We start from the raw sequence: 26,887 nt of genomic DNA on the forward strand, positions 1-26,887 counted from the left end.
ATTATGAGACGAGGGAGCTGCGGCGTGATCCATGACGTCACCCGCCAACAACGCTCCTATTGGTTCTTCGGTGACCGGAAGTAGCGCGCTACCCACTCTTCTCTCTGTGCTCCGTGGCGTTCTGGAGCAGAAGCGGCCCTCGGCGGCTGGTTTCGGAGGAAGCCTCTGGCTTTAAGCGCGGGCAGGCATGGGGAAACGCATGAGTAGGTGAGGAGCATTTCTCTTTTAACAGCATTCACCGACTAACGCGCTTAATTTTGCGGAGCCAGAGAAGCAGAAGGCGTCGCGGAGACTTGAACGTCTCTTAAGGTCGCGGAACCGTCCCTGCATCCGGTTCAGACTTTTCAAAATAAGAGCACTTTCTGCTGTATGGACACTAACGGCTCGGCTGGTTCTGTAGCAGCAAAATAAATTCGCATTAAAAGTCTTAATAAACGGTCATCTCGGTAAACTGGAGTATTATTGAAACGTTTATTTATTTGTACTGTAAATAAAATCATACAGATTTATTAGACGCAGTGCTATAGTTTTATAATTCAGGCGTTTGTTTCTATTAATTTAGATTATTTTGGCTCACAGCTATAAAAGCCAAATGACTGTTTATTGTTTTATTTGACCAATAAAATATGGACGTTTATTAACGTAATCTACACCTTCATGGAGACGACAGCTGTCATGGCTAAAGAAGCTCTTTGGAGCTCTGTAGCCGAGCTTATTAATGGAAAGTTGAGTGGAAGGAAAACATCTGGTAGAACAAGATGCACAAGGCACAGGGATGAATGCAGCCTGGAGGTGATTGTAAACTAAACGGGAGAGAGTCACTTGGTGTGGACGGAGGTGGATAGAGTAGTCAATAATTGTACTCAAGTAAGAGTAGCACTACTTCAACACATTTTTACTCAAGTAGAAGTAAAAAGTTGTCAGCCAAGAAATTATTTGAGTAAAAAAGTATTCAGTATGAAGGCTACTCAAGTACTGAGTAACTAATCATAACAGCTGATGATTTAATATTTTAAAAACTAATCGGACAGACGGATGTAAAGTTATGTGCGAATTCTGGTATTTTAAAGACAAAAGATACACTAAAGACACTAAAAGCAAAAGAAAGACTTTTCTGAATAATTTTTTTCTACATTATACTTTAAAGCGATACTTACAGCAGTTAATGTATATACAGAATGTTACAACAATGTAAGGTACTTTCAGTGATAATATCTACTGTTTACTGTACGTTCATTTAACCTCCAAATGGCTCAATGAGCTCAGCAGTTAGAAAATAACATTAAAATAACAAAGCTGGTGTACAAATAAGAAGTCTCGCTTTAACATAAACTCCAGGTTTTTGTCTCTCTGAATTTTTTTTGGTTAAAACAAGTTTGTTCTTTATTCATGAAGTTACTTGCAGCAGGTAGAGGTAGCCAGACATTTTACTCAAGTAAGAGTACAAAGTACAGTGTAGTAAAACTATTCCTAAAAGGACATTTGGGCGCAAAACATTACTCAAGTAAATGTAACTAGTTACTGCTGACCTTTGTGTGGACATCATGTCCACCACAGATGGACGTGCGCAGGATTCCTGAACAGCTGAGCAGAAGGAGCCCCAACCGAGTATTGAATGCATCTACTGTTCAGTACATGGCTGAGTATTAAAATTACTTTGTGCTGCTTTGCAAATTAAAAGGAATTGAGTTTAGAAAGATTAATGGGGGGAAAAAGTCCAAAGGGAGCTCTGCTGGTGCTTATTTTTGCTGTTCTGGTTTTTACTTGTCAGACATAAATATTTTCATGTTAAAAAAAAAAAAAAATCTTTGTTTTGTTAGCTCAGAGCTGCAGCTGCGTGATATCATGGACTAAAACTCTACAATGTAATATATAAATCTTTAAAGACATATAATTTGTAGGACCGTGGCACTTTGATGCTTTGTGTGACGCGCGGGAGAAAAACAGGCTTTTTTTTTTTTTTTTTTTTTCAGGTTTCACTTTACACATGTCAGCTTAAATAATAATACATATGATTTAGCAATGGCATCTAGGTGTTATTCAATTGTATCTGTTGCTTTATGTCTGTTGGTTGTGCTGTTCTTTTTGCATCTCTCTTTCCAGGTGATGGAGCAGACGGAGAAGGTTTTATCATTCTCTCCCTTTTATCTCTTCTTTCTTTCACCTCTTCTCTTTTTTTTTTTTCCTTTCCTCCTCACTTCTTGTTCTTCCTTTACTCTCCTACTTTCCCATTGTAGTGTCCATATAATTTGAAATTCTCCCTGCAGGAATCACAATAAAGCTATTTACAAGCATAAATCAAGCGGAGCATTATGGCGAAAGCTGTTTGCTCCACTTGTGAAAGCAAAATCTGTCGAGCTCTATCTGGCATTGAGATATCAATTCCTATTGCCATATTGCTAGACAGGACACTGGGAAAAAAAACAAAAAAAACAGCCTTTTAAATCCCCCCAACATCTCTTTTGTTTTATTCTGAAAGGAAGGCCCAGAGCCGGAAGTCTGCTCTGATTGTTCAACTGCAGCTCACCCACCAGATTTCCCTCAGTGCTGTTGTTGGGAGCTAGCTCCCCCGGTGTTTCCAGGAGCCGAGCCTCTAAATGTGGCTTACAGTGCAGACGAGTGTAACTGGGACCGTGGAGCCGAGGGAAGGACACACAAGCCAGGCTTACTGTGCTGCTGTCTGACTGCCTGCTGATTATCTGCTCATCCTTTGTGTTTCAGAGCAACGTCTTTTTAATCCTATTTAAAATCTTTGTTTTGTTTTCCCCCCTCCACAGGTGATTGTTGGAACATGAAGCAGCAGGAAAACTTTGTGTTTGTAGAAGAGCAGCGAGTGATGTGAGCAGGAAGGCCTCCCAGCTGTGGGTCTTCTGAGGACGTGATGCCCAGGCGGGGGTTCCCCTTCCAAGGGCGGGTCCGCTGGCTCTTCCTGGGCCTCTTCCTGCTGCTGGTGCTGCTGCTGTTCGCCTACCTGCTGGAGTGCACCCCGCCGGCCGACGTCAGCCAGGTGCTGCCCGGCCTGGCGGGGGAGACCTACGGCAAGGAGTACTACCAGGCGCTGCTGCAGGAGCACGAGGAGCGCCACCTGAGCCGAGCCTCCAGCCTCAAGCGGCAGATCGCCCAGCTCAAGCAGGAGCTGCAGGAGATGAGCGAGAAGCTGAAGCTGATGCAGGACAAGAAGGAGCCCCCCGGGGTGCAGGGCCTGGGGGAGAACAGGGACCAGGAGCCCGGGGACCTGCTGGAGTTCCTGCACTCTCAGATCGACAAGGCGGAGGTGAACACGGGCGCGCGGCTGCCCAGCGAGTACGCCCTGGTGCCGTTCGAGAGCTTCACCTCGTCCAAGGTGTACCAGCTGGAGATGGGGCTGACGCGGCACCCCGAGGAGAAGCCGGTCCGCAAAGACCGCAGGGACGAGCTGGTGGAGGTCATCGAGGCGGCGCTGGACATCATCAACAACCCCGACGAGGAGGACGGGGTGGAGGACGACATGCCCATGCAGAGGCCGACCTACACAGACGGCCACTTTGTGGAAGGTAAGAGCGGCAGAGGCAGAGCGGCCGAGCTTCACTGGCGTCTCCGTTTTTATGGAGCTAAAACAGTGACAGCTTGCAATGACATCCAAAAAGAGATTTGGTACTGTAAAAATTAGACATTAAAAAGGTCAAACATTGTTAGAAAGTAAAAACTTACGATGATATTCTCATTTTATGCTGCAGTTTTACTCAGTGGACTCATTCTCCGTTCTTGGCAAGAACACAGGAAGTACAGACTTGGGGAGAACAGGAGCAGAACGTATCTCTAACAGAAGCGTACTCTTGTATTTGTGACGTCACACGCACAGCTCGTCTGGACCTGCAATTTGTTATTAGTAGTCTTTACATGATGATAAATGATTACTTATATTGATCATAAAATGAAATAATTATATGAATAATGTATTCATTATTGGACATCATCAATAATGATAGTAATATTATAATAGTAATATTACTATTATTATTATTCATTGTTAAATGAGAGGTAATATTTTGTGTTAAATTATAATGTAAGTTCTTTAGCCTTTTTTTAACATACAAACTATTTATACACTACACCGTATTTTATTGAAAACATTTTTAAAACAACAGTATTATTAATATATAAAAAAGCCTAAAAAAGTACCTAACAAATTACGCCGCGGTGCATTCTGGGAAAGCGGTCAGTCCGAAGAATGCACAAGTCTGCTCTGATGCATGCTGGGTAAAGAGGGCGGGGCGAGAACAACATCCGGGGATTTGGTTCGTTCTCAGTCTGGTGTTCTTGGCAATAGGAACAGTGCTGAGGTCGTTATTGAGAAATTATCACTGTTTTGCCGTCGGGGGCGGGGCTAATTGAAGATACTGCTATCCAGTGACACTGGGGGAAAAAAACTCATTGAAGAACAAAACTGCAGCATAAAATGAAAATATAAGTTTTTACTTTCTAACAATGTTTGACTTTTCAATGGCCAATCTCTTCTTAAATGTCTCTACAAGCCGGCGCTGTTTTAGCTCCATACGCTTTAACGTTGCCTCTCCTCTCCGTGCTGCAGGGCTGTACAGGACGGAGAGAGACAAAGGGACACTTTACGAGCTCTTCTTCTCCAAAGACGACTCCAGCAGCTTCCGTCACGTCACGCTGTTCCGGCCGTTTGGGCCCATAATGAAGGTCAGGAGCACGTCCGTAGAAACGCTGCCAATGACCGTCAACATCATCGTGCCGCTGGCGGGCAGAGTCGACACGTTCTCCCAGTTCCTGCAAAACTTCAGGTAGGGCGGCGTCTGGAGAACCCGCGATGTCCGTGGAAGGTGGCCCGGCTGGTTTTGTTGTTTAAACCCAAAATGTTTCCAGGGAGGTGTGCGTACAGCGGGACCGCCGGGTCCATCTCACCGTGGTTTATTTCGGACAGGAAGGCCTGCAGGAGGTGCAGTCGTCCTTGGAAACCATGTCGAGGTTTGTCGTCTTCTGCCTCTTGTCAGTGAAGCTTCTCCAGGAGGGAAATCAGCTTTATTTTTTACAAATGCTATTTTGTCCATAATTTTTTTTTTTTAATTTCATGTTGTGCAAAGTTAACATGTTCTAAGGACCTAAAGTTGTTTATTGCATTCACTGTTTTATAGTAATAGTAATATCATCTTTATTGTCATTGAAAAATACATTGAAACATACATTACAATAAAATTTGTTCTCTGCTTTTAACCCATCACCCTTGGGGAGCAGTGGGCTGCCATGTGTGGCGCCCGGGGAGCAACCTGGGGTTAAGGGTCTTGCTCAGGGACTTAGAGTGCAGGCAGTGGGGATCGAACCGGGTACTTGCATCCTTCTCTTAGTGCAAGCGTGCTGCTCTAACCACTAGGCCAACACTCCCCATACACCGAGACGCACCTCGGTAGGCAATTTGGGGTTAAGTGCCTTGCCCAGGGGCACATCGACATGTGGCAAGGGGAAGCTGGAATCAAACCCACAACCTTCTGATTGCCAGACGACTACTCAACCCATCAAGCCACAGTCACGCTTATAGCCCCCTGTTTATCACATTAAAACCACAAACCTCAGGAAGTTTTATTATGTTTTATAAAAATGGACAAACATCACAAATGGCTGTGAAATGGACAAAAAAAGAAAACCTAGTTTTCTGTATTTCCTGCAAATAAAAACCTGAAAAGTGTGACATGCATTGGAATTAAACCCCCTTTACTCCGACACTCTGCTTGTATAAATCCTGCTGTTCTGTTTCTGGCCTTGGTTGTTCTCTAAAGAACCTCTAGACGGGTTCTAGACATGTCAGCGAGGACGTTCTGGTTCAGATTAAAGCAGGGTCGGGTTCTGAAACAAGATCCCAAGCTTTGAACATCTGTCAGAGCTTCAGATCAATCCATCATCCGGACACGGAGACACGATGCACCACCTGCAGACCCACCAGGACATGGAGGTCAACCTGGACAGACAGGCTGGGCATTAATCAGAGAAGCAGCCAGGAGGCACATCTCTGGAGGAGCTGCAGAGATCCACCGCTCTGGTGGGAGAATCCGTTGACCGGACCGCCATTAAAAGTGTTTACGCCATAAATCTGGCTTCTATAGAGCAGTGGTAAGAAGAAAGCTGTAATCCTGTCCGTTAAAAGCCGTGTAGAAGACAGTAAACATGGAGGAAGCAGCTCTGGTCCAATGAGACTAGTATAAAGCACACCGTCCCCACAATGAAACACAACGGTGGCAGAATCACGCTGTGGGGGATGTTTTCTTTTAATATCGACTGGAAAGATGGATGGAGCAGAATAAAGGACGATCCTGGAAGAAAACTCGTAAAGATGTTGGGTGGAGGATCACCTTCCAGCAGGATATCGACCCAAAACACACAACCAGAGACACGAAATGCTTTAAATCAAAACATTTGTTATAACGGCCTAGTCAAAGTCCAGACCTCAATTCAGGGGCTTTCTCTTCATGTTTTACCGATTTAAAGCTGTTTAATAAGGAAAACGATCCATCTCTAGATGTAAAAATGTAGCTGTAGCAGAAGGCGGATCTATGTAGTATTTACTCAGGGAGACAAGAGTGGGATTTTATTTGTAAAAGTGACATTTTCCTCCCACGTTACAAAGTTGTTGGGCAGCATTTGTTGACTGAAAGCGTTGTGTTTTCCTCCCCAGAGAGGAGAGCTTCTCTAATTACACCCTGCTCCCCGTGGACGAGGAGTTTTCCCGCGGCCGGGGTTTGGACATCGGAGCCCACGCCTGGAAGCGAGGCGACGTCCTGATGTTCTTCTGTGACGTGGACATCCGCTTCTCTCTGGACTTCTTGAGCACGTGTCGTCTCCACGCCGCTCCCAGTGGGTTTTCTCCTGCTGTTTGCTCCGGTCTTTGTGTTCCCGCTTTGTGCCCCTGCAGACTTTAATGCACTTCTTCTGCTTTTGTAGACAAGAAGGTTTTCTACCCGGTGGTGTTCAGTCTGTATAATCCGGCCATTGTTTACGGAAGCGTGGAGCTGGCGCCACCTATTGAACTCCAGCTGGTAAGACGCCTGAAACCCAGGCTGATCGTAGTGAGAGGGGATTTGGTGTAAAAGGTTTGCTCTGACTTTTTATTCCGCTTTTTTTAAAGATTCACAAAAAAGACGCGGGGTTTTGGAGGGATTTCGGATTTGGAATGACGTGTCAGTATCGCTCAGATTTCCTAAACATCGGTAAGCAAATGAACATCAGTTCCCACAATTAGATTTATTCATCATACTGTATCGACCAATCAGATCTGACCTTGCACACACTTAACACTTTTCTCCAAGTACTTAGAAATCCTCACATATGTTAGTGAAACGTCTTATATTGTCAACGAATTGCCTACATATAACTGTCTTTATAAAGCTGTAATATTTTTTGAATCTGTTAAATCATATTTCATCATATTGATGATTTAGAAACTCAGAAAAACTGCTTTTTAAATTTGTGTTTATGTGTTCCCTTATCTTGAGGTCATATCTTAGCGTTTACGTTGTGAAACCGTATTATAATCCCTCTAAAAAGGCCAAAAATGACTCAAACATAGACTTAGCATTAAAATAGGGAGGATAAAAATGTTTATCAACAGTTTGAAGTGGCTTAGCTGCAGTCTGTGGAGGGAAGATTAGGGTGATTGCAAGGAGGCTGTCCTACCGCTAAGACTCAGAGCCTATCATCAAATATAAGGTTAAATATTAAAATATCAGTGAAAAGACGCCAAACTCTGGGTGCCGTTTATAAGAGGGAATCAAATCCTCTGTTCAAAATAGTTACCAGAAAGGCTTTAGATTATTATTATTATTTTTTTGTTAATATAACCTAATTACTCTCCACAAAAGTCCATCTTAAAGTTCGTGGTAAAAGAAAAATGTCCGACCCATCAGAGCCTTTTACTGAGGTGACTTTCTACCCTGGTAATATTTTGTCATCCTAGTAAAAGCAGTGAATAAACTATAATAACGGCCCCAGAAAAGGACCCTGTTTCCTGGGAAAGGTTCCTGTACTTGAAACACGCCTATAGCAGCAAAAGGTTTAGTTTCCACCTCGCCTCCGATGAGCTCAGTGTCACTCATTGACTTTCATCTACAAGATTTATTCTTCTCCTTCGCATCCAAGGAGTGAGGAACCACCCAAGAACAGCAACAAATCAGAAATCAAAGCTCTCCACTTCTATTGAGCCGCCCTGCTGGTGTTCTCCCCTAACCTGACTCCGCCAGATAGATTTGCTCCGCATATCCATCTGGAAACCTTCCGTTGAAGTAACTTTGGGAAGGGGCGAAAATACTGGTTAGCTGATTGGCCTATGTTGGTGATAGACGGGCCAAATGAACCAATCAGATTCGTCGTCGCTCGTAACAGAGCGACGACGAAAACACAACCACAAGCCAAGCTACTCTTGCTGCTGCAGGTAAAGGCTCGTTAGCTCAGCAAAGAAATACTCTGTAATTCCGATAAAACTTGCTCGATAGCCACGCTAACGCTAGTTTCATCGGCTGAAGCCGCCATGTTCTTTAGACTGAACTGTCGCGTCTCTCGTTGCGTCACACCTCAACCCGCCTCAAAGCCAACGCTGATTGGATGTTCGTTTGGTGAACGGCTCCAAATTTTCTTTAACGGAGAGTAGCCAGACTGATCTGCAAGTGAAACCTTGAAAGCTCGCGAGATCAGGATGGTCTCACGAGGCTAGTTCTCCCCTCCAAAGTGATGGAACCCACCAGCCAGTCTGACCCAGAACCAAGTCGCTCTCTGGTTCTGCTCTGATGTGGCGTTGTGGTTTCGACTCGACCAAATCTCCTTTTGTTCCCTTTTAGGCGTAATGCCCCTTTCAATTGAGACAGATATTTTTAATAAGTTCAAATCTGAATCCTCAATGATGCAAGGCGATAGAATGAACCATGATATTCAGCACAAAGAATTTGGCTTACAATTGTCTGTTTAGGGGACTAATATCAAATAGTCAATTTTTTTAATAGTTTAATCCACAACCATCTCCTTCATCGTAGAGAAGTGTAGATTAAAGGAGTCTTAGCCGAACAACGGGGATCTGAATAACAGCTGTAAGGTCTACCATCAAATGTAGGATGGGTCACATGGTTGACCTGGAAACTCAACCCAAGTTATGTAATTTACTTAAGTTAGGTACCAGGCTGTGGTTCATAACTAAAAAATGTTAAAAAAGTCTTCAATTTGAAATTTGATAATTAAATAAGTAATTTTAATAAATATCCAGAGCCTCCTCACGAGTCGATGTTATTTCCGCAGGCGGATTTGATCTCGAAGTCAAAGGCTGGGGCGTGGAGGACGTCCACTTGTACAGGAAGTACCTGCGGAGCGACCTGATCGTGATCCGGACTCCCGTGTCCAGCCTGTTCCACCTGTGGCACGAGAAGCAGTGCGCGGACGAGCTGACGCCGGAGCAGTACCGCATGTGCATCCAGTCCAAAGCCATGAACGAGGCCTCCCACTCCCACCTGGGCATGCTGGTGTTCCGGGAGGAGATCGAGGCCCACCTCCGGAAGCAGGCCTTCAAGACCCAGGGCGGGACGGAGGAGTGAGCAGCAGCCTCCACCTTCCCAGGCGGCGTTCCTAAACGAGACTGAAGGGGGCGCTGCAGCGAGGGAGGGCGCGTTTACATGGATCCCTCTGCTTTTTACTGCACAGCTGTAGACGGATGAATGTAGAGGAAAAAAAAATGGGAGCAATGTGAAACGAGGCACAGAACAGAAGCCTTAGCGAAGCGGTACCGCCGCGTGGTCCAATCAGCAGTATTTAACTCTTCAAACGTACATGTACAGAAGACAGTGTTAAGTTTCTGGGTACGAGGTTAGCGTTTACGCTCTGAAAATCAGCACGCAGTCAGGACTCAGCCCTGCAGCCCGTTTCTCCGCCATTTTTTTTGCTGCTTCGCTTGCAGTTCAGCTGCTTCAAACACGGCGAAGCTAGCATAGCAGCAGCTAGAATAGCAGCAGCTGAGCAGCTAGCATAGCCAGCGGCGTTTTGGACAAAATCAGCTGAAATCCGTTAGGAAAAGGGTCACATTTCTTCTAATTTATTGAGCATGAGAACAACGAGAAGTTGCACTTTCTCTCAGTGGAGATTCAAACAGGCCTGTAGTACGAAGGAAGATCAGCAGCTTTCTGGGGTAAACTTCTTTTGTTTACGTTACATTGGTACAGTTTGATCCCTTCAGGAGCTGTTAGAAACTAACAATTACCTTTTTTTAAGACAAATGACAGCAGAGTTCATAATCAGTCACTGTTTTTTTTTTTTTATTACAGCGCAGGAGAGTATCACACCTGAACTCATGAAATCTGTTTAAAGTCACGGTATAACCCAAAAGAAAATGTCTAGATGCTAAAAAGAGGCTCAGACGTGAGCAAATGGACTGAATCCTTAGTAGATTTTATTTATTTTGATAGTGTTTGGAACCCTGGAAGGATGTGACCCGTGATAAAAGTGAAACCTGCAGCTCATAAACTTAAGTAAATATACAGTGAATGGCCTTTACTAGTTAAATGATTTGATGAAAGCTCCTGCTTTTTGTATTGGCCGTTTGTTTTGTTCAGCGGTTCCCTGAACTCATTAATTTTGGGCTTTTAAGGATCCATTTTTCCCATTTTATGGGGGAAGACCCATGATAATACAACACAAACATGTTAAAACAATTTAGAGTTTATAGTGAACTGCACTAAAATGTGGATGAACAGCAGAGAGGTTCATTGACCACACGTTTTATAGCCAACAAGCTAGTGATTTAATGCTGGCTGGATTTCTGTCACGTCTTCTTGTAGAACTGGTTGAGCCAGTTTAGATTGGTCGTCTTCCTGACACAGAAGGTTTAGGGTTTAGTTTCAACAATTTGGGGTTAGCCCTTCATTTTTCCAGCCACCAAGAGATCCGCAGCATGATGCAGCCACTGCCGTGCTTTAGTTTGTGCAGTACTAAGCCTCATCTTGACTCTTCCACATATTGTTCTGGTACAGGTGATTTCAGTCGGCTTATTTTCTTCCGTCCATGTTTAGGCTAAAGGTTTTATCTTTACAGCAACACTTCATTACCTTCCAGTTTATTGCAGGTTGGAACCTCTGCGGTTTCTCAACATCCTTTCATTTAAAAAGGGGGACAGATTTGGTTAGAGGGTTGGACCTTAGACACAGACGTTTCCACAAGTGAATGACCAATGGCAGTTGTCAAAACTCGTTTTGGAGCAGATGAAGATTAAAAGCTGTGTTAGTGACGGGATGTTTGCATTTAAAATCCACAAATAATGCAAACATTTGTACCCAAGTCTAGTATAAAATATCTACTGTTCATTCCACCATAAACCAAAAAAACCTCACAGTTCAAAAGCATCATTTAAAGGCCAAACTTAATGAGTTTGGCCCTTCTGACTGGAACTGTGCGTGGACATACAGATCCAGAGTCAGGAAACCCGGGTCGATCTTTTGGGTTTCCAACTACCTTCAGGTATCCATTGACATCTTGGTCAATTAAGAACAGAACCAGGCCACATCGGGGCTGTTATGTGAAAAATGGATCCTTAAAGCCAAGGAGGAGGACGCTGCTGCTTCAGGTCTGGTTAATACGGATCCCTGGGCTGAACCTGCTTCGTACTACGGGCCTCAGTTATAGGACCTCCTGATTATTGATTCAGACTGAAAAGGGAGAATTTCACGTTTTGTCATTTGTTTTATTGTAGGACTGTGAGTGTAGCGTAAAAGGTATCGACGAGAGAGTTGGACCAAGGGGAAGCAGCGCTGCTCTTCATCCGCGACTGAAAGCCAACGTTCCAGCCGCTCTCAGATGTAAATACATTTCAAATGTTCCTTTTATTTCATACTTTACACAGAACCCAGCGGTTCTAAAAGAACACGTTGCGTTCAGCCGTCAGAAGCTCACACAGAGCAGACAGAAGGTGCTTTGATGGTCCTACGCGTGTATCAGGTAGTTCCTGCCTTTGCGTTCTGTACTGTAATTATTTACAACCAACAGTTTTCTTGCTTATTCTGCAGCTTTTCTAGATTGTCTCGAGGTCTCCTTTGCTTGGCAGGAGAAATGAATCGTCTTCCTCTCAGCGGCGCAGCGATCACAGCTGAATAATAAAAAGAGACGAGCAGGAAAATGATTTATTGGGAAGATTCGTCCAGGAAATAAGTTGCAGGCGTTCACGGTTCCTAATACGTCTGATGCATATTCTCAGTCAACTCGACCAGTTGTATATTTGCAATAAAAACGTAATTTCAAACTTGTCAAGTGTCTCTGAATCCACTAACTTCATTCATGCTTCTTAATTTAAGACAAATGGCATAATACAAACGTATCATTCATCTGAGTACAATAAACTACTTCGATAAAAAATAGAAGAAAAAAAAAACAGAATCTGCGTGAAATGGCGACGTGAACCTGAGGGGAGAGGCCGTTAATGAGCCGGCTGCTCAGGGTGGATCCCCAGGGTTTTGTAGATCTCCTTGAGAAGCAGGAGCGCCGTGTCTTCAGACTGCCTGCACAACGACACAAAGGGCCTTCAGTGAGAACGGCAGGAGCCACGTGGAGCTGAGACGCTGCACTAAGCCGCCACAGCAGACCCCTAATCACGTCTTTATTCATACAGAGAAGTTGCTGATTTTACATAAAAATCTTAAGATAACATCTTTAGCTTCAACAAACCTTAAATTAAGTCAAGATTAAATGATCTTGAGTGTTTCGCAGGATTTTGAGATTATCTATACATTTTTACCTGAGCTCTTCTCAGTTTGATAAAACATCCAATTAGTTCATTACCTCAAGATGAGTTTGCACTTAATATTTATTAAAAATAACATGATCTTTATCTCCTGGTTGTGAATACAGTTTGATCATTTGTGTCCTGATATAACTGCATCTTAAGCTCATTTGTAGAGATGACAATAAAGGCCAGAGGCATAAAAACCTTTTAATACGTGGGAAAAGTTGAGTCAAAGGTTTAAATTATTTTAAATAAAATCTAAAGTGACCATAATATTGTGAATTTTCTTTAACCACCCCAACAATTAACTAAGCATGTCATATTTTAATTTCATAGAGAAATAAAGTAGTCTTATTTTTTTTTATGTTAGAGGAAACACCAGATTCTAAAAGCCGCATCTACTTTACAAATCTGGTCTCCCAAGTTTAATCAATTCTCCGCAACAGCAACCAGATTTGTGTCCCTCTATTTAAGTCCTATTTGTTGTATTTAGCCAAGTTCAATGAATGAAAAAGCAGGTTTGGGTAAACTAAAAGACTGTTGTTGAATAAAAGTAACTGGGCAGATGTGATTCTGTTTACTGTGGGAATAAAGTGAATGTAGGTTATTAAAAGGACAGAACTGCTCTCTACCCAACATGTCCTCAGGGACCGGGGTTGGGAACCACTGATCCAGAGGAAATAAACTAAAGATTCTCAGAAAGTGAAAGCCAAACTCAACTTCCATATTCTTACCACATAAAATGACTGTGATAACCACAAGTTATATTTATAAGAACTTTTTAATGTCCAGGGAAATAAAACGTATCCAGATTTGGAGAATGCTACTTATTGGCACCTTGTGGTTTTAACTCCCTTGTAAAAGTGATTTTATTTCCCAGATTTCTTCCTTTACATTTAATTAAGCTCTGAAAAACCTCCCCCTTTTTATCTGACCACGAAAATTATACACAGATTTAGTAATAATCCCCCTTTTTTTGTCTTCTTATAAGTAACATTTGGCCATTGAAATCTCAAACTCTTCAAATCTGCTTCATTAGCTTTTCTGTTTCACACCCTTGAAGATCCAAACTGTTCTGGCTCCATTTCAGCCAATAAGGAGGGAGGGTTTACGTACCAGTAGCAGAGATGACTCTGCAGGGCGAACAGATACTCGTTGAAGCTCTCGATGGGCTTCTCCTGCAGGACGTAGTCGATCCGACTGCCTCCATTCAACATCCCGATTTTCACCTGCGGCTCCTCTTCTCTTTGGGGCTCAGGACTCTCAGGGATTTTATGCTCTGTGACAAACGACGACGGCGACAACGTTGTGGCTCTCAGGCTAAACACGAGGTAAGGTCACTGTGAAAAAAAAAAAAAAAGCCGCAGACGTACCGTCGTGCGCGTGCTGCTCCTCTTCAGCGATCTGATTGGCCACCATGGCCAGCTCGGCCTGCAGGGCGGAGGAGGTGTGAGCCCGGGCGAAGTCGTTGAGCGTCTGCCAGGCGCTCCTCAGGGAGCTGATGAAACCCTGCTTCAGGTCGGAGCCCATCCTGGAGAGACTCTCCTTCAGCTCTGAAAGCCACAATTAAAACCTTTTATCTTTTCAAAACCGTCTAAAACCGGCTCATAAAAAATGTTGTCAGTCCATTCAGAGGCAGAAACACCTTCGTTATAACAGCTCTCTCTGTTTCCACCATCTTCTCTCCTTAAGGCATACTTAGCCTTGCTAAAAGTCGTTTTGTCACTTTAGGAGCTCTCTTAAGGTCTAAGATGCTTAAGGCTGGTTCACACGGCAGCATTTTTAGCCCAATTTTCGCCCTGATCTCCCCCTTCCGAGAGGCACCGATAATCGGCGTGTCTCTTAAGATAATCTTTAGAGACATTCCTGCTGTGTGTTAGGAATGATTGGATCCGCTCAATGGAACGTCGGGACCGCTCTGACCTCAAATCGGAGATATTCAACATGTTGGATTGTCTTGCCCCGATATCCTACTGTGATTGGTGTCCCCCCAAAGACAAACGAGCACGCAGCCTGTTGAATGTGGCGTGAGCCAATCAGAAAATGAGGTGAGGGATTCCCCAGAGTCCCTCACCTAACAGCCCCTTTTCTTTTCTTTTTGTTTAGTTTTTTCTCTGTTAAAATCAGTCCTCAAACTATCGCCATTATTCTTCCTGGTCGTTCATGTTCATATTTATTCTGAACTCACGTTTGATCTGGAGAAGATTCGCAAGATTTCCCGTCTGACGTCTGAATGATCTTAAGCAAAATATGTTCATGTGTGGCGGACACCATGCACTGTACGAGCAAACCAGTTTTATCCAGGATGTGTTTTAGCGTTAAGAAAAGAAGAAAGAAGACAAAATCTTTAATTTTCATTGCAATTGTACATTCCAATAAAAATTTTTTTTTTGCATTTAACCCATCCCTTCGGGAGCAGTGGGCCGCTAAAACGGAAGTAGAAATACGTAAAATATTCTTAAAATGAGTCCATTTGTCCTTGATTTGAGCAGGTAAATAAGAGGATTTGCCAATGGAATAATATCTTTCCACTTAAAATAGGAACAACTCATCTCCATCATCTTATTTCAAGTGCAGGATGTCTAATTATCTTATTTTAGGGGTAAAAATACTCATTCCATTGGCAGATAATCTGCTTTACCTGCTCAAGTCAAGGATAAATACACTAACTTTAAGAACATTTTACTTATTTTTAGATCCGTTTTTGTAGTAAGGATCTTGCTCAGGGACCAACAGTGGCAGCCTGCGGGAATCAAACCAGGTACTTGCAACCTTGTCAGAGTGCAAGCGCGCTGCTCTAACCACTAGGCCACCACTAAGGCAATCAGATCACGGTTAACGAGGAAAGAGATCCTTTATCCCATGCCGAAACCCGGGACGTGTGCTGTCTCAAAATTGGCCGACTTTTAAAATCCTGCCATGTGAACAAGCCTTTAGTGAATAACTTTTATCTTACTGAAGTAAAATTCTAAGAAAATTTTTGGAATTTGAGAAATTCTGAGATTCTTCCTAAGATGACGTCACTAAGAGCCACTTTTTAGTCTTATGATTCTTTGTGAATACGGGCCCTGGAGGGTAAATAGTAGGGCTGAACGATTTTGGAAAATAATCTAATTGCGATTTTTTTTCTTAATATTGCAATTTAATGTGATTTTTTCCCCCCAGTTTAATTTATCATGTCTTTTTAAACATATACAAACAACAAATCAATTTGTTTCCTCGCTGTGCAGATTAGTTGCTAAAAGAACCACAGCGTCTAAACTCAGAGCAGAAATGATCGCATTCTGCCTACGATATATTTCAACCAAAATTGCAATTTTGACTTTTCTCCGCATTAACTACAAGCAACAAAAATGGCCTCTAAATAAAGATGTTTGTAAACAAGGACTATTTTAAACAAGAACTTTTAATGTTTCTATTAATCAGAATATTGTTCAAGAGAACAGCTTTCAGTTGATTTGGACATCAATCCTTGTTAAACACAAAGTGCAACCAACAAACAAGTCTATGTATTAAACTGATTGACCAGAACTTAATGCTATGTATGATTATATAAACTCTAAAACAAGTAATACAATTAGATTATCTCACTGCTGCAACTGTCTTCCCTTCCATGTGGAGGCAAACCAACTTTAAACATTTTACCAACACCTAATGGACGTGTCTAATTCCCTAATTGTTACAAATTGCAGACCTCTGCGATTTGGAAATTGCGTTTTTTTAAATCACGATTATATTGAAAATGCGATTAATTGTTCAGCCCTAGTAAATAGTCATCAGAACGACGTCGTAGCCGCAAATGTTTCATACCGAGATGAAGCCTCTTCCTTCCTTTGTAATGTGGGATTAAAACGGGCTTCAGGTCCAGGTCCGGGACGATCATGGGCTCGATTCTGTACGCCACAGGGTCCAACTGAAACAGGAGGGTGAGAACAGAAATTACAGCCGGCCTACATCTCTGCTTATCTCTAAGCAGCGACACGGTCTCTGCAGCCGGGGAGTTAAGGAAAACCCGTTAAGGAGCTTCCCACCGGATGGTAGATGTTGAAGAAGCCCTTGCAGGTGGGCAGCTGGTACGTCTCGTCGATCTTCTCCAGCCCTCTGACCGTCAGGAACATACCGATGGGAGAACCCAGGGCGAAGAAGTTCACCGGCTCAAAGTCCAGACTGCGGTAGATGACAGAAACCTGCAGAACCAGACTCGGCGTTAAAATTACACCCAGCCTTATTCACCAATAAAACCTCTGGTTTACTTTCTGAGCAGTGAATATATTTACTTGACCAGTTCCAACTTCAAAGTAGTTGTAGTCGACGTGGACAGAAGACATGGCGCTGCCCACCGGCGGCTTCGTCCCGACGGTACCGGCGGGATCTCCGGGTGCTGCAGCCTGACCTCCGTCCTCCTTCAGCTCGGCTTTCTTCTGCTGAGCCGCTAGTCGTGCAGCCTGGACACCAGAAACAAGCACCGGGTCGGTCACCAGCAGCTGCTGCTTCAACGGCTGCAGAGATGCAAGGACCAGGCCTACCTGTCTGCTCACTCGTTCTTTCACAAACTTGGCTATCTTCTTCCGTGGACCCAGCGGGATGCCCATCTCTTTCAGGTCCTCAATGGTGCACATGAGCTGGAACAAACCATCGACAAACCTTTGGTAAGGTCTTCCTGATTTAAGCTTCTTTTTTTTTTTTTTTCCCCCAGCATATTCTGATTTTTCATCTTACGAACGACTCGATGTCGATCTTCTCTTCATCGAAGGTGCTTTTGTACTCAGAGAGGCCCAGATGCTGCAGCACAGCAGCGAGATCCTCAAACTCCTCCTCGTCCTCTTTGGCCGGCTCCTCCACAGCAGGAGGAGGAGAAGCAGCATTTTCTGCCTGAGACGCAGGAGCCGTCCTCTGAAATGAAGAGCAAGACTTCCCAATTCATAACTGTGGTCAGATCCAGTGGCTGCCACAAGATACTTCAGCGTCGTCTGTCCGGTTTGTGCCTGACCTGTTTGGCGTCTCCGTTAGTAGCAGGCATGGTTGGCATTATCGGTGCCGCAGAGACGGTTTTCTGATTGGAAAGCAGGTCGAAGAGAATCAGGGATCCTGCAGAGACATAAAAAAAAAAAAACAATGATTAGAAATGGAGTAAAAGAGTGTTTAAAAAGGGGAAGAAGCTGATTCTATTTTACCCAAGCTGTGTCCGGCCACTGATATTGCTCCTCGGTAGTCGGGGTTCCTCTTCATAAAGAGCGCATAAAGCCGGTTAATCTCTTGAGCCACTGTGTCCATGATGGTCTGGCAGTAAGTTGGACTGTTGTAGAAAAGCACGTCTAGCAGAGTCTCGTTTGTAAAGTGACGCAAACGTCCGGTGCTGGGTAGGGTGATCTTCTTTATCCTCCTAAACAAAACAATACAAAATGCATTTTTTTTTTAAACTTAATCTTACATTAACTATGCTTAATCAAGCGAGATTCACCAGCCACACTCTGGCCTGATTCCTGGCAGGAATTTACAATGAAGAAATGACAACAACAGCACCTGACTGTCGACATGAAGTAGGTTAACAGATCTGAAAATCCTACAAGGCAATCCCCCGATCTACAGACGTTTGAGGTCAGAAGAGTCATTGGCATCGCTCAGTCTGGAAACAAAGCCACTCCAAAGGTTTTAGGACCACAGTGGGAAAAATGATCCGCAAACAAAGAAAAAACAGGGAACAACGTAATATTCTAATTCCAAAATTCAGACGTGGTGGTGGTGTGACGGTCTGGAGGAAGTTATACTGTTGCTTAAAATTAATCATAGTCTTGTTTAGCATGTTTAATGACAAGGAGACAAATTAAAACGGTTTCATTTACATTTTGCCAGCCGGCATCTCTTAAAGGAAGCAGCTCATAACCGTAATAGGGAACACGGGTCGGGTCAGACGGGATTTGTTATTTCAGCACTGCAAAAAGGGAACTAAAAGTAAGTAAAATTTTCTTGATTTTTTTCCCTAGTTTTGATCAGCTAAATAAGACTATTTGCCAATGGAATTAGTATTTTTACCCCTAAAATGAGAAAATTACATATCCTGCACTTTGTTGGGAAGATTCTCAGTGGCCCATGTCATGATCAACACAAAGAAGGTTAAAAAAATAAAACAACTGGACTTGTATTCTGCAGCTTCAGATTAGAACTCCAATTGTTTTATTTTTAAACTTCTTTGAATGTCCTGCACTTGAAATAAGATGATGGATATGAATTGTTCTTATTTTAAAGTGTAAAAAACATATTCCATTGGCAAATGATCTTATTTACCTGCTCAAATCAAGGGAAAAAAAAATTTCAAGAAAGTTTTACTTGCTGTTAGTTCCGTTTTGCAGTGCAGCACTGATTTTTCAAACAGAGGCTGAACAGACCAACGATCTTCTTCATCGATGACTTTAGTGGCAGCTTCAATTACATGGGAGAAATCATTTTTTATTGTTGCAGGTTTCCATGCCTGCATGCTGAACCGTAATAATCTCTCCATCACTGCCTGGTTGAAGGGGAGCATGATCTCTTTAAGAAATTAACTTCTGAGGACGTATCTCCTCCATCCTCTGCTGCAGCTTAATACCATATGATCAGCTTTACAGACAATAAATAGACACTATATGCTGTACAAGATGGAACCATGAAAATCCTGAAGGAGAAGCTCGCGAACTGAAGAACAATGATCCAAAAACACACAGACAGGTCCACCTCTAAAAGTAACAACCAAATCCATTTTCTTTCTTCTTTAAAGTAAATCAACAAAGAAAAGCCACTGATCAAACTTATTCCACATCTAAAACACATCAGCTGGATTCCTGCACCTCTAAACGTGATCAGGACCTACAGATAGACATTAAAATCAGCCAGAGAGCGGCGGTACAGCCGAGCAGCACCGATGAGCGGCTCACCTGTCCACCCCCGTGGCGTCGCCATGCAGGGCCGTGTGCCACTGGACGGGCAGGAACTCCACTCGGCTGATGGCGTGTTCGTCCAGAGGCTTCTTGAAGTGGCTGTGCAGCAGCTTCAGAGACGCGCTGCGGAAGTCGTCCACTGAAAGCAAGAGGACGCCGCAGTTATACGAACGTTTCCACAGACTACATCATCGGCGGGGAGGACACCGGAGGCTGGGGGATTATAAGCCGCTCACCGCACTCTATCATGCTTCTGAACCTCAGGTCGCAAACGGGGCCGATGCCGTGAACCATGAACACCAGATGATCCACGGTGGGAAGCTCACCTGAAACACAGGAAACATCCACAGAGCAGAGTCGTGACTGAAATGCATTTTCCTAAAAACGAGAAGCTGACTTCCTATTTTCTCAGCGACTCTGTGTTTATGCGTCTTCTGTTCATTCCACCAAGCTGATTATGTTCATGTGATTTTAAGAGAAGGAGGCAGCGTACCATCAGGCACCTCGTCGTGGTCGTCATCGATGCCTCTCTTCACCACCCTCGGCCTGGTCTGTCCGTCCTGAGTGGTTCCCCACTCGTCCGGCACGGAGGACGGCTGAAACTGAACTATGACCTGCAGAAACAAAACACATCCAGCCTTCACATCCGACACAGAACTCAAACCAGGCTGGTTTTGTAACGAGGGACGAGTTTACCTTTGGATTGTGCATGACAATCGTTTCTCCGGATGGAAACTCCAGCCTCCGATGCCACTGGTTGGTAGATATGGCTTTTTTATATTCTGCCTGAAGGTTCAACAAAAACAAACCAGAATTAAGTCATAAAGTCCCAGCCTGAAGTTTCCTGACATCTGTAAAGAGCAGGACCTTCATGTTAGCCTTAGTTGCTCAATTATTTACTGGGACTGCTCATTTTGGATACCTAGATTTGAATTTACTGAGGATTTTAACTACAGAGTCCCACAGGGTGACCTCTGGATTCTAACCACTGCTCTTTGGCAACATAGAAAATACGGATTTGTTAAAGTCCACAACAAAGATAATCAGTTCAGAAGACTATAATACAGTAAAATGTATTCAGGTGTGTTAAAACCGCCTTAGAGGAGAGAAAATGTATCAGCGTCATCAGGAACAACCCTAAAAGCGCATATATATATATATATATATATATATATATATATATATATATATATATATATATATATATATATATGACTTCTTCATACCCCTTCTCAGACACTACTTTCCACTAATCAAAGTCACATATGAGGGTATACGTTTGGGTAGTTTTTAAATTAGTAGCTTTTATTTATGTTCAAATTCATATACGGATATGTAAGGTGCTGTATGTGACTATACTGATGAGTATGGATGTTTTGATTGTGATTTTCTTTGTAATTATTCTTTACCGATCAGTTCTTGTTGGTGGAATTGTCTGAAATAAATTCATTCATTCATTCATTCATTCAGGCTCAAAGTGAAAGAAGGTGTAGCACCGGCATCACTGTCTACGGTGAAGCCAGCGAGGGTAAACTGAAGCTGCTCACATGGACAAGCCAAATACCTTCTGGAGGAAACTTTTTCTCATTTTATGTTCGGGGGAGTCAAGGTGAGGCTTTCAAACCTGAGAAAACTTTAATAACTGTCAAGCACGGTGGTGGCAGCATCATGCTGTGTGGTAGACAGAACCAGGACTACCTCAAACCAACAACTTCCTGGGTAAAACCTGGACACAGCTGGATGTTTCTATGAGACAATGAATCCAAATAAAGACCCAAGCTCGTCATGGAGAGGATAAAGCAGTTTCTTGAAGACCTCCCAAACGGCCACCATCAACCCTTCTAATGTCACTGGACTCTGCTTCAAGCCGAGTCTGGGCCAATCAACTATCTTACATGAACCCTGCTAACTCTGTGAATTCTTCCATCCAGAATCTGGTCGATGGTTTCAAAAAGCAACTTTGCCGAAAGACATTTAACCTTTGAGGCTCCTTGTATAATTCTGACTGTGTGGATTAGAGAAGATCAACAATTGAATTAAAAAGTTGTGCTTTCTCTCTACGCACCTCCAGTTTCTCGCTGAACTCCTCTGAGTACGGAACGAAGCGGCTGTCCTTATCGCCTTTGTAGAACCAGGTGCAGCGCCGGACCTCGGTGGGCTCCTCCTCCCAGTACACCGCCGTGCGGATGCGGTCATAAAGCTGCACGTCGTAGCGCCCTCCGTCTGTGCGTACGACCACGTTCTCCGGGTCTGGCTGAACTGGAAGAGCAGAAGTTGTTGTTTTTTTTTAAGGCTGGGAGGTTCTGGTGTTTGTGCAAAAATGACTCTCAGGTTTTACATTTCTGTACCAGAGTTGTACGTCTCCTCCAGCTGAAGCGAGTCAATGAGGCTCAAAGGAAACCAGACGCTCTTGGACTCCACTTGCTTGCAGTAGAACCAGTGAGGCTGAACTGGTTCGTAGACGTTGTAGTTGTACGGCATCATCGGACCTGCAGGAACAACGGCTCCGGCATTGGAGACGGCAGCCGGGGGCCCTTGAGGGGGTAACGGAGGAGGCTGAAGAGATTAAAAAAAAAAATAGTGATGCATTCAAAATCTTGCATATAATTAGTTAATTGCTAAATATATAATTGTTAATTGCTAAAAATATAATTGTAATAATAATATTATAATAATATATAATAAAAAGCAAGTAAAAGTAAAATTTAAATAATAAAATAATAAATAATAATAAAAAAATTTCAATAATAAAATTATAATAAAAAAGTAAAAGTAAAATTTAAATAATAAAATAATAAATAATAATAATAAAAATTGAATAATAAAATAATAATAAAAAAGTATGTAAAATTTACTTTAAATTAGTGTATTTGTCTTTGATTTGAGCAGCAAGTTTGAATGATCTGCAGATTTTTGCACTTAAAACAGAAACAACTCATCTCCATCACCTTATTTCAAGTGCAGTTTATCTAATTATCTTATTTTAGGGGTCAAAACACTCATTCCGTTGGCCAATAATCGTATTTACCAACTAAAATCAAGGACAAATTCACTCAGTTCAAGAAAATCTTTCTTACTTTTACTTCCCTTTTTGCAGTGTTTCAAATACTTGAAACTAGTTTCATAATTCACGTTTTTTTTAATGAATTCCTGCTCAAGTTGTGAGTGCAGCGGCACCTACTGTGGAGAATGTCGGTCCTGGCGGGGGGAACATCTGAGGCGGCGAGCTGAGGGCGTAGGGGTTCTGCTGGGGCGTGTGCGCTGGCGGCAGGATCTCCGGAGCTGGAATGTAGGGGCTGGCCCGGCTGCTGGTGGGGGTGTGACGGTACGGGTTGTGACTCTGCGGCTGCATCTGGGGAGGCGGCGGCGTCATGGTGGTCGGGGGAGGAGTGTGACGCCCCACTGGGCTTTGGTAAACGGCACCGCCGAACACCTGGGGAGGGGGGTTTATCTGGGAGCCTGTAAACGCCGGCGGCGGCGGAGTTGGAGCCATGCTGATGCTGTTGGGGGCAGAAACCGGTCCGCTTGCCGTGTGCGCTGCAGACAGGGCTGACGGGGGACATGGCGACTGGCCGATGGAGGCGAATGGGTCAGAGGTGGTGGCGGGACTGGAGAAGTAGCTGAATGTTGAGGAGGAGGCTGGTGCATTGGCAGAGGTCTGGCCAAGAAAGCTGTCTTCTTCTCCAACATCAGTGGAATCTTCTAATGGATGATTAAAAAAGGGACACAAGCAGATTTAATGATGACAACTTGACTTCTGGAGCTAGTCCAATTATCTCGAGTCAGGAATAGAGACGCAATTCAATTCAATACAATTCAATCCGGTACCTGGGCTAAGCGTATCGGCCGATACCGATCCGATACTACAGCTGAATGAATAAACTGTGTACATTACCATGCGAGTGAAGTTATCAGGCTTGAAATAAACATTGTAAAAAAACTCTGCATGTTCGTTTGCATGGTGCTCTTAGAGGAGCTTATTTAAGCTTGTGGTGTTGAATTCTCCCCTCACAACTTATGCATAGCAGATGCTGCAGGCTGCAGTCGGACTTGTTGGCGTATCAAGTTAGAAATGTTTCCAAATAGCAGACTTGGCTCAGTCTGGCATTATGCTCTGTGTTTGTTCATCGTTAGCTGTCTCAGTGACTCAGTGACTACCGTCCTGTTGCTCTGACCCCCGTCATCATGAAGAGCTTTAAGAGCAAAATACATCCCTGCTGGTCTGGACAGCCTGCAGTTCGCCTACAGGGAGAATCGCTCTACAGAGGACGCTGTCTCTTCAGCACTACCCACGGCTCTGGCTCCATCTGAATATACTTAATAATAGCCTCTGGCTCCTGCTTCTTGACCTTTCACAGGGTCAACAGTAAGAACTGTATCGTAGGGAGGAAAGGAGCTTTTGACTGCCGTGCAGATTTCAGACAGCCTTTAACTCTGACGTTGTTATGTGACGGAAACACTCATGGACGATGCGAGACAAATCTGGGCCTACAGTCTTCTGAAATTAACTACAAAGTAATTTTTCTGACTACAAAGTCAGAAGGAACTCATGTTTCCATCACAAGCAGGAATCCAGCCTTGCATCCTCGCACTACCTCCTCTGTGTTCGGCATTCAGCGTGATATTTTTCTGAGACGTTCAGATCATCAATAAATGTAAATAAATCCAAAAATGTGACTAAATGTCATTACTGTGTGCAGTTTAGGGATAAAAAAAAATCACACTTCTTTATGTAACTTGTGTCCTGATGAAACATATTTTGAATTTTGTTTTAATACATGTCACATAATTAATTGTGTGTGTGTTTTTAAGAACAATGTTTTAATTTTTAGGTAAGGTTACCTAAAAAGACAAAGCTGCTAATCGTGTTTTATCATCACTTTTATCGTTATCACCGTTGTGCCACAACACATTGTGAAAGTCCATGAGTATTCTCTGATATAAATGGTGAATTGCTTTACAGAGCAAACATGATTAAAATACAAAGACCAGATGTCTTTTTAAACAGATTTTTAAACAGATGTCTGCAGTACTTTTGTGCCATTGAAGCACTTTTGGAGTAATTCTGGTTGGCCAGCAACTCCTGGGAAGTGTAAGCACTCTTGGTGGATAAAAGCTCTTATTGTGGTCCGTTGGAGTCCCAAAGCCTTAGAAATGTCTAAGTAATCAATCAATGACTTTGTTTCTTGTATGGCATGTGTAGTAGAGTTCTTTAAGCCCACTTTATGTCACACAGGCTCTGTTGGTGTGATTTGTCGTTTCTAAAGACAATAACCATGCCTGGGTGCACCTAGTGAAATTTTAAAATATTTGGTCAATCACAGTTACACACTGATTTAAAAGGGGGGCAAAAAGTTATTTTTTTTAAGGTTATTTCAATTTGTTTGATGATCTGAAACATTACATTGCATCATTTTGGCCACAGAACAAAAATCAAAGTCAGGTCTAGCTCTAACTTAATGGCTTGGATCTTATTTATTGTACCACTGATGGCACGAATGCTAAAATGAGCAAAAACCATAAGACTAAAAACTATAAGACTAAAAACAACTGGAGTTCACGTCTAAATTGGATACGTAAATTTTTACATTATGGGGGGAAAAATCCCCATCCAATTTGACACAATAACATGACAACAGTGCACTTCTCCATTTATCAAATCTATTAATCTCCAGGAGTTTGTTCCTTTAACTTAAAGTTTAAGTCAAAAATAACATAATCTGCAGCACGTTGACGCTAGAGTCTCTGTAGCTAACCTGCCTTCCTTTTATTTTACTGTTTTTGTCTGTTTCTACTCTCCATAACAGCTGAGAGCACTGTGTTAGCCTGGCTAGCTTAGCATGCTAACGACCCGGCCACTCTTTAAACGTCTCCTCCAACAGCCTCTGCTTCCTCTCACCTCCTGACAGCACCGCGGGCCCGCTGGCCTGGCTCACCGGCAGGAACGGCAGGCTGAAGTTGAACTCCGGGGCGGCGCTGAACAGTAAATTCGCACTGTTGCTGCTGGGAACATTATTATTTTTTCTATCTGCCATTTTCCCCCCAGAATTACACGTAGCCAGAAGCCGGAGGAGGAGGAGGAGGCCGGCGAAGAGGGGTCAGCTGTCCCGGTGAAGCTTATGGATCTGTAAACGGCACTGTGAACAGATTACCATACACCGCGAGGGAACAGATGACTTACAGATCTACTATAATGTCGAAGGTATCTTAGCAACCGCTAGTAAAGTTAAAGTTCAGCGAAACACATTTCCTTTCGTTACTGACACCTGCAGGCCAGGAGGACACTTACATGAGGTCAAGAACTTTAATAGTTTACAGATCTTTACTTTTACTTTTGCTTTTACTTTTATGCTGACGACGATTGTTGCTAATCATTTCTAATGTATTATTATTACATTCATCTCCATGTGGCTCTATGCTCTTTCACGATGAGTGAATGCTGCTTTTCAAGACTTGGTGAAATCTATTGAGTTTCCTTAAGATAAGATAAGATAGTCTTTATTGATCTCACATTGGAGAAATTCACATCAACTCAATAGTCAGTCAATAGTCAGGAGAAGGTGCCAAAAGTAGGAAAGGGTGCATCAGTTATATACAGTGTATCTTCCTATATACAGTGGATCAAAAAGAAAATGAGGAGAAAAAATAAGAATAAAAAAGAAATCGGAGTAGGCAGATGATGTCTTGTGTATATATCTTCCCGGTTTTATATACACACACACACACACACACACGCAACTTTTTGATCAGTATGTATAATTTGATTGAATTTGACTCTGTAAAGTAAGTGCTTTGAGATGACATATATCATACAGTGGTGCTATATAAATAAAAATGTAATTGAATAGATATGTATTATTATTATTATTATTATTATTATTATTATTATTATTATTATTATTATTATTATTATTATTATTATTATTATTACATCACTTTGTCTTTATGCCTGTAGTATGGACTGTACTTGCCACTCTCAATATGGCGTGACTGACATTCGAAGGCCAAGAGGACCACAGACACACCTACATGAGATCAATAGCTCCACACATATTTATTGCTTTAAAACTATATATACTTATTGTATAAAAAAAACTTTTAAAAAAAATCCATTTGCATTTATTTTTATAATGGTGACATTTTTGCTAATCATTTCTAATTAGTTTTGATTATTTTTATTATTAACAACAACTACATTAAAGAGTAACACGTCACTCCATCCAATTTGCCACTC

At 42.8% G+C, this 26,887-nt stretch overlaps 2 protein-coding genes across 3 annotated transcripts; one reads left to right on the plus strand and one right to left on the minus strand.

Moving 5' to 3' along the window:
• Window positions 1–67: 67 nt before the first annotated feature.
• csgalnact2 (chondroitin sulfate N-acetylgalactosaminyltransferase 2) lies at window positions 68–12,263 on the plus strand. The gene is made up of 8 exons (XM_012850203.3): window positions 68–207; window positions 2,778–3,533; window positions 4,571–4,787; window positions 4,870–4,971; window positions 6,671–6,849; window positions 6,937–7,031; window positions 7,121–7,202; window positions 9,277–12,263. Exons 2-8 carry the CDS (start codon window positions 2,882–2,884, stop codon window positions 9,567–9,569), a joined length of 1,620 nt encoding a protein of 539 aa, XP_012705657.2. The 5' UTR covers window positions 68–207; window positions 2,778–2,881; the 3' UTR covers window positions 9,570–12,263.
• On the minus strand, window positions 11,825–25,787 carry LOC105915925 (SEC23 interacting protein). Of its 2 annotated transcripts, XM_036125898.1 has the most exons (19): window positions 25,553–25,787; window positions 22,835–23,355; window positions 22,002–22,209; window positions 21,719–21,912; window positions 20,350–20,439; window positions 20,147–20,267; window positions 19,890–19,979; window positions 19,651–19,792; window positions 17,914–18,122; window positions 17,730–17,827; window positions 17,459–17,632; window positions 17,266–17,361; window positions 17,017–17,184; window positions 16,771–16,926; window positions 16,550–16,652; window positions 14,113–14,292; window positions 13,856–14,018; window positions 12,418–12,515; window positions 11,825–12,106 (listed from the first exon to the last, which is right to left on the minus strand). In XM_036125898.1, exons 1-18 carry the CDS (start codon window positions 25,686–25,688, stop codon window positions 12,434–12,436), a joined length of 2,931 nt encoding a protein of 976 aa, XP_035981791.1. In that variant the 5' UTR covers window positions 25,689–25,787; the 3' UTR covers window positions 11,825–12,106; window positions 12,418–12,433. The 2 variants fall into 2 exon arrangements, with proteins under 2 accessions (XP_035981791.1, XP_035981790.1); XM_036125897.1 differs by lacking the exon at window positions 11,825–12,106 and having other exon boundaries at window positions 12,126–12,515; window positions 25,553–25,786.
• Between the last annotated feature and the right edge of the window lie 1,100 nt (window positions 25,788–26,887).

Source organism: Fundulus heteroclitus, chromosome 22, assembly GCF_011125445.2.
Source record: "Fundulus heteroclitus isolate FHET01 chromosome 22, MU-UCD_Fhet_4.1, whole genome shotgun sequence".
Lineage (NCBI taxonomy): Eukaryota > Metazoa > Chordata > Actinopteri > Cyprinodontiformes > Fundulidae > Fundulus > Fundulus heteroclitus.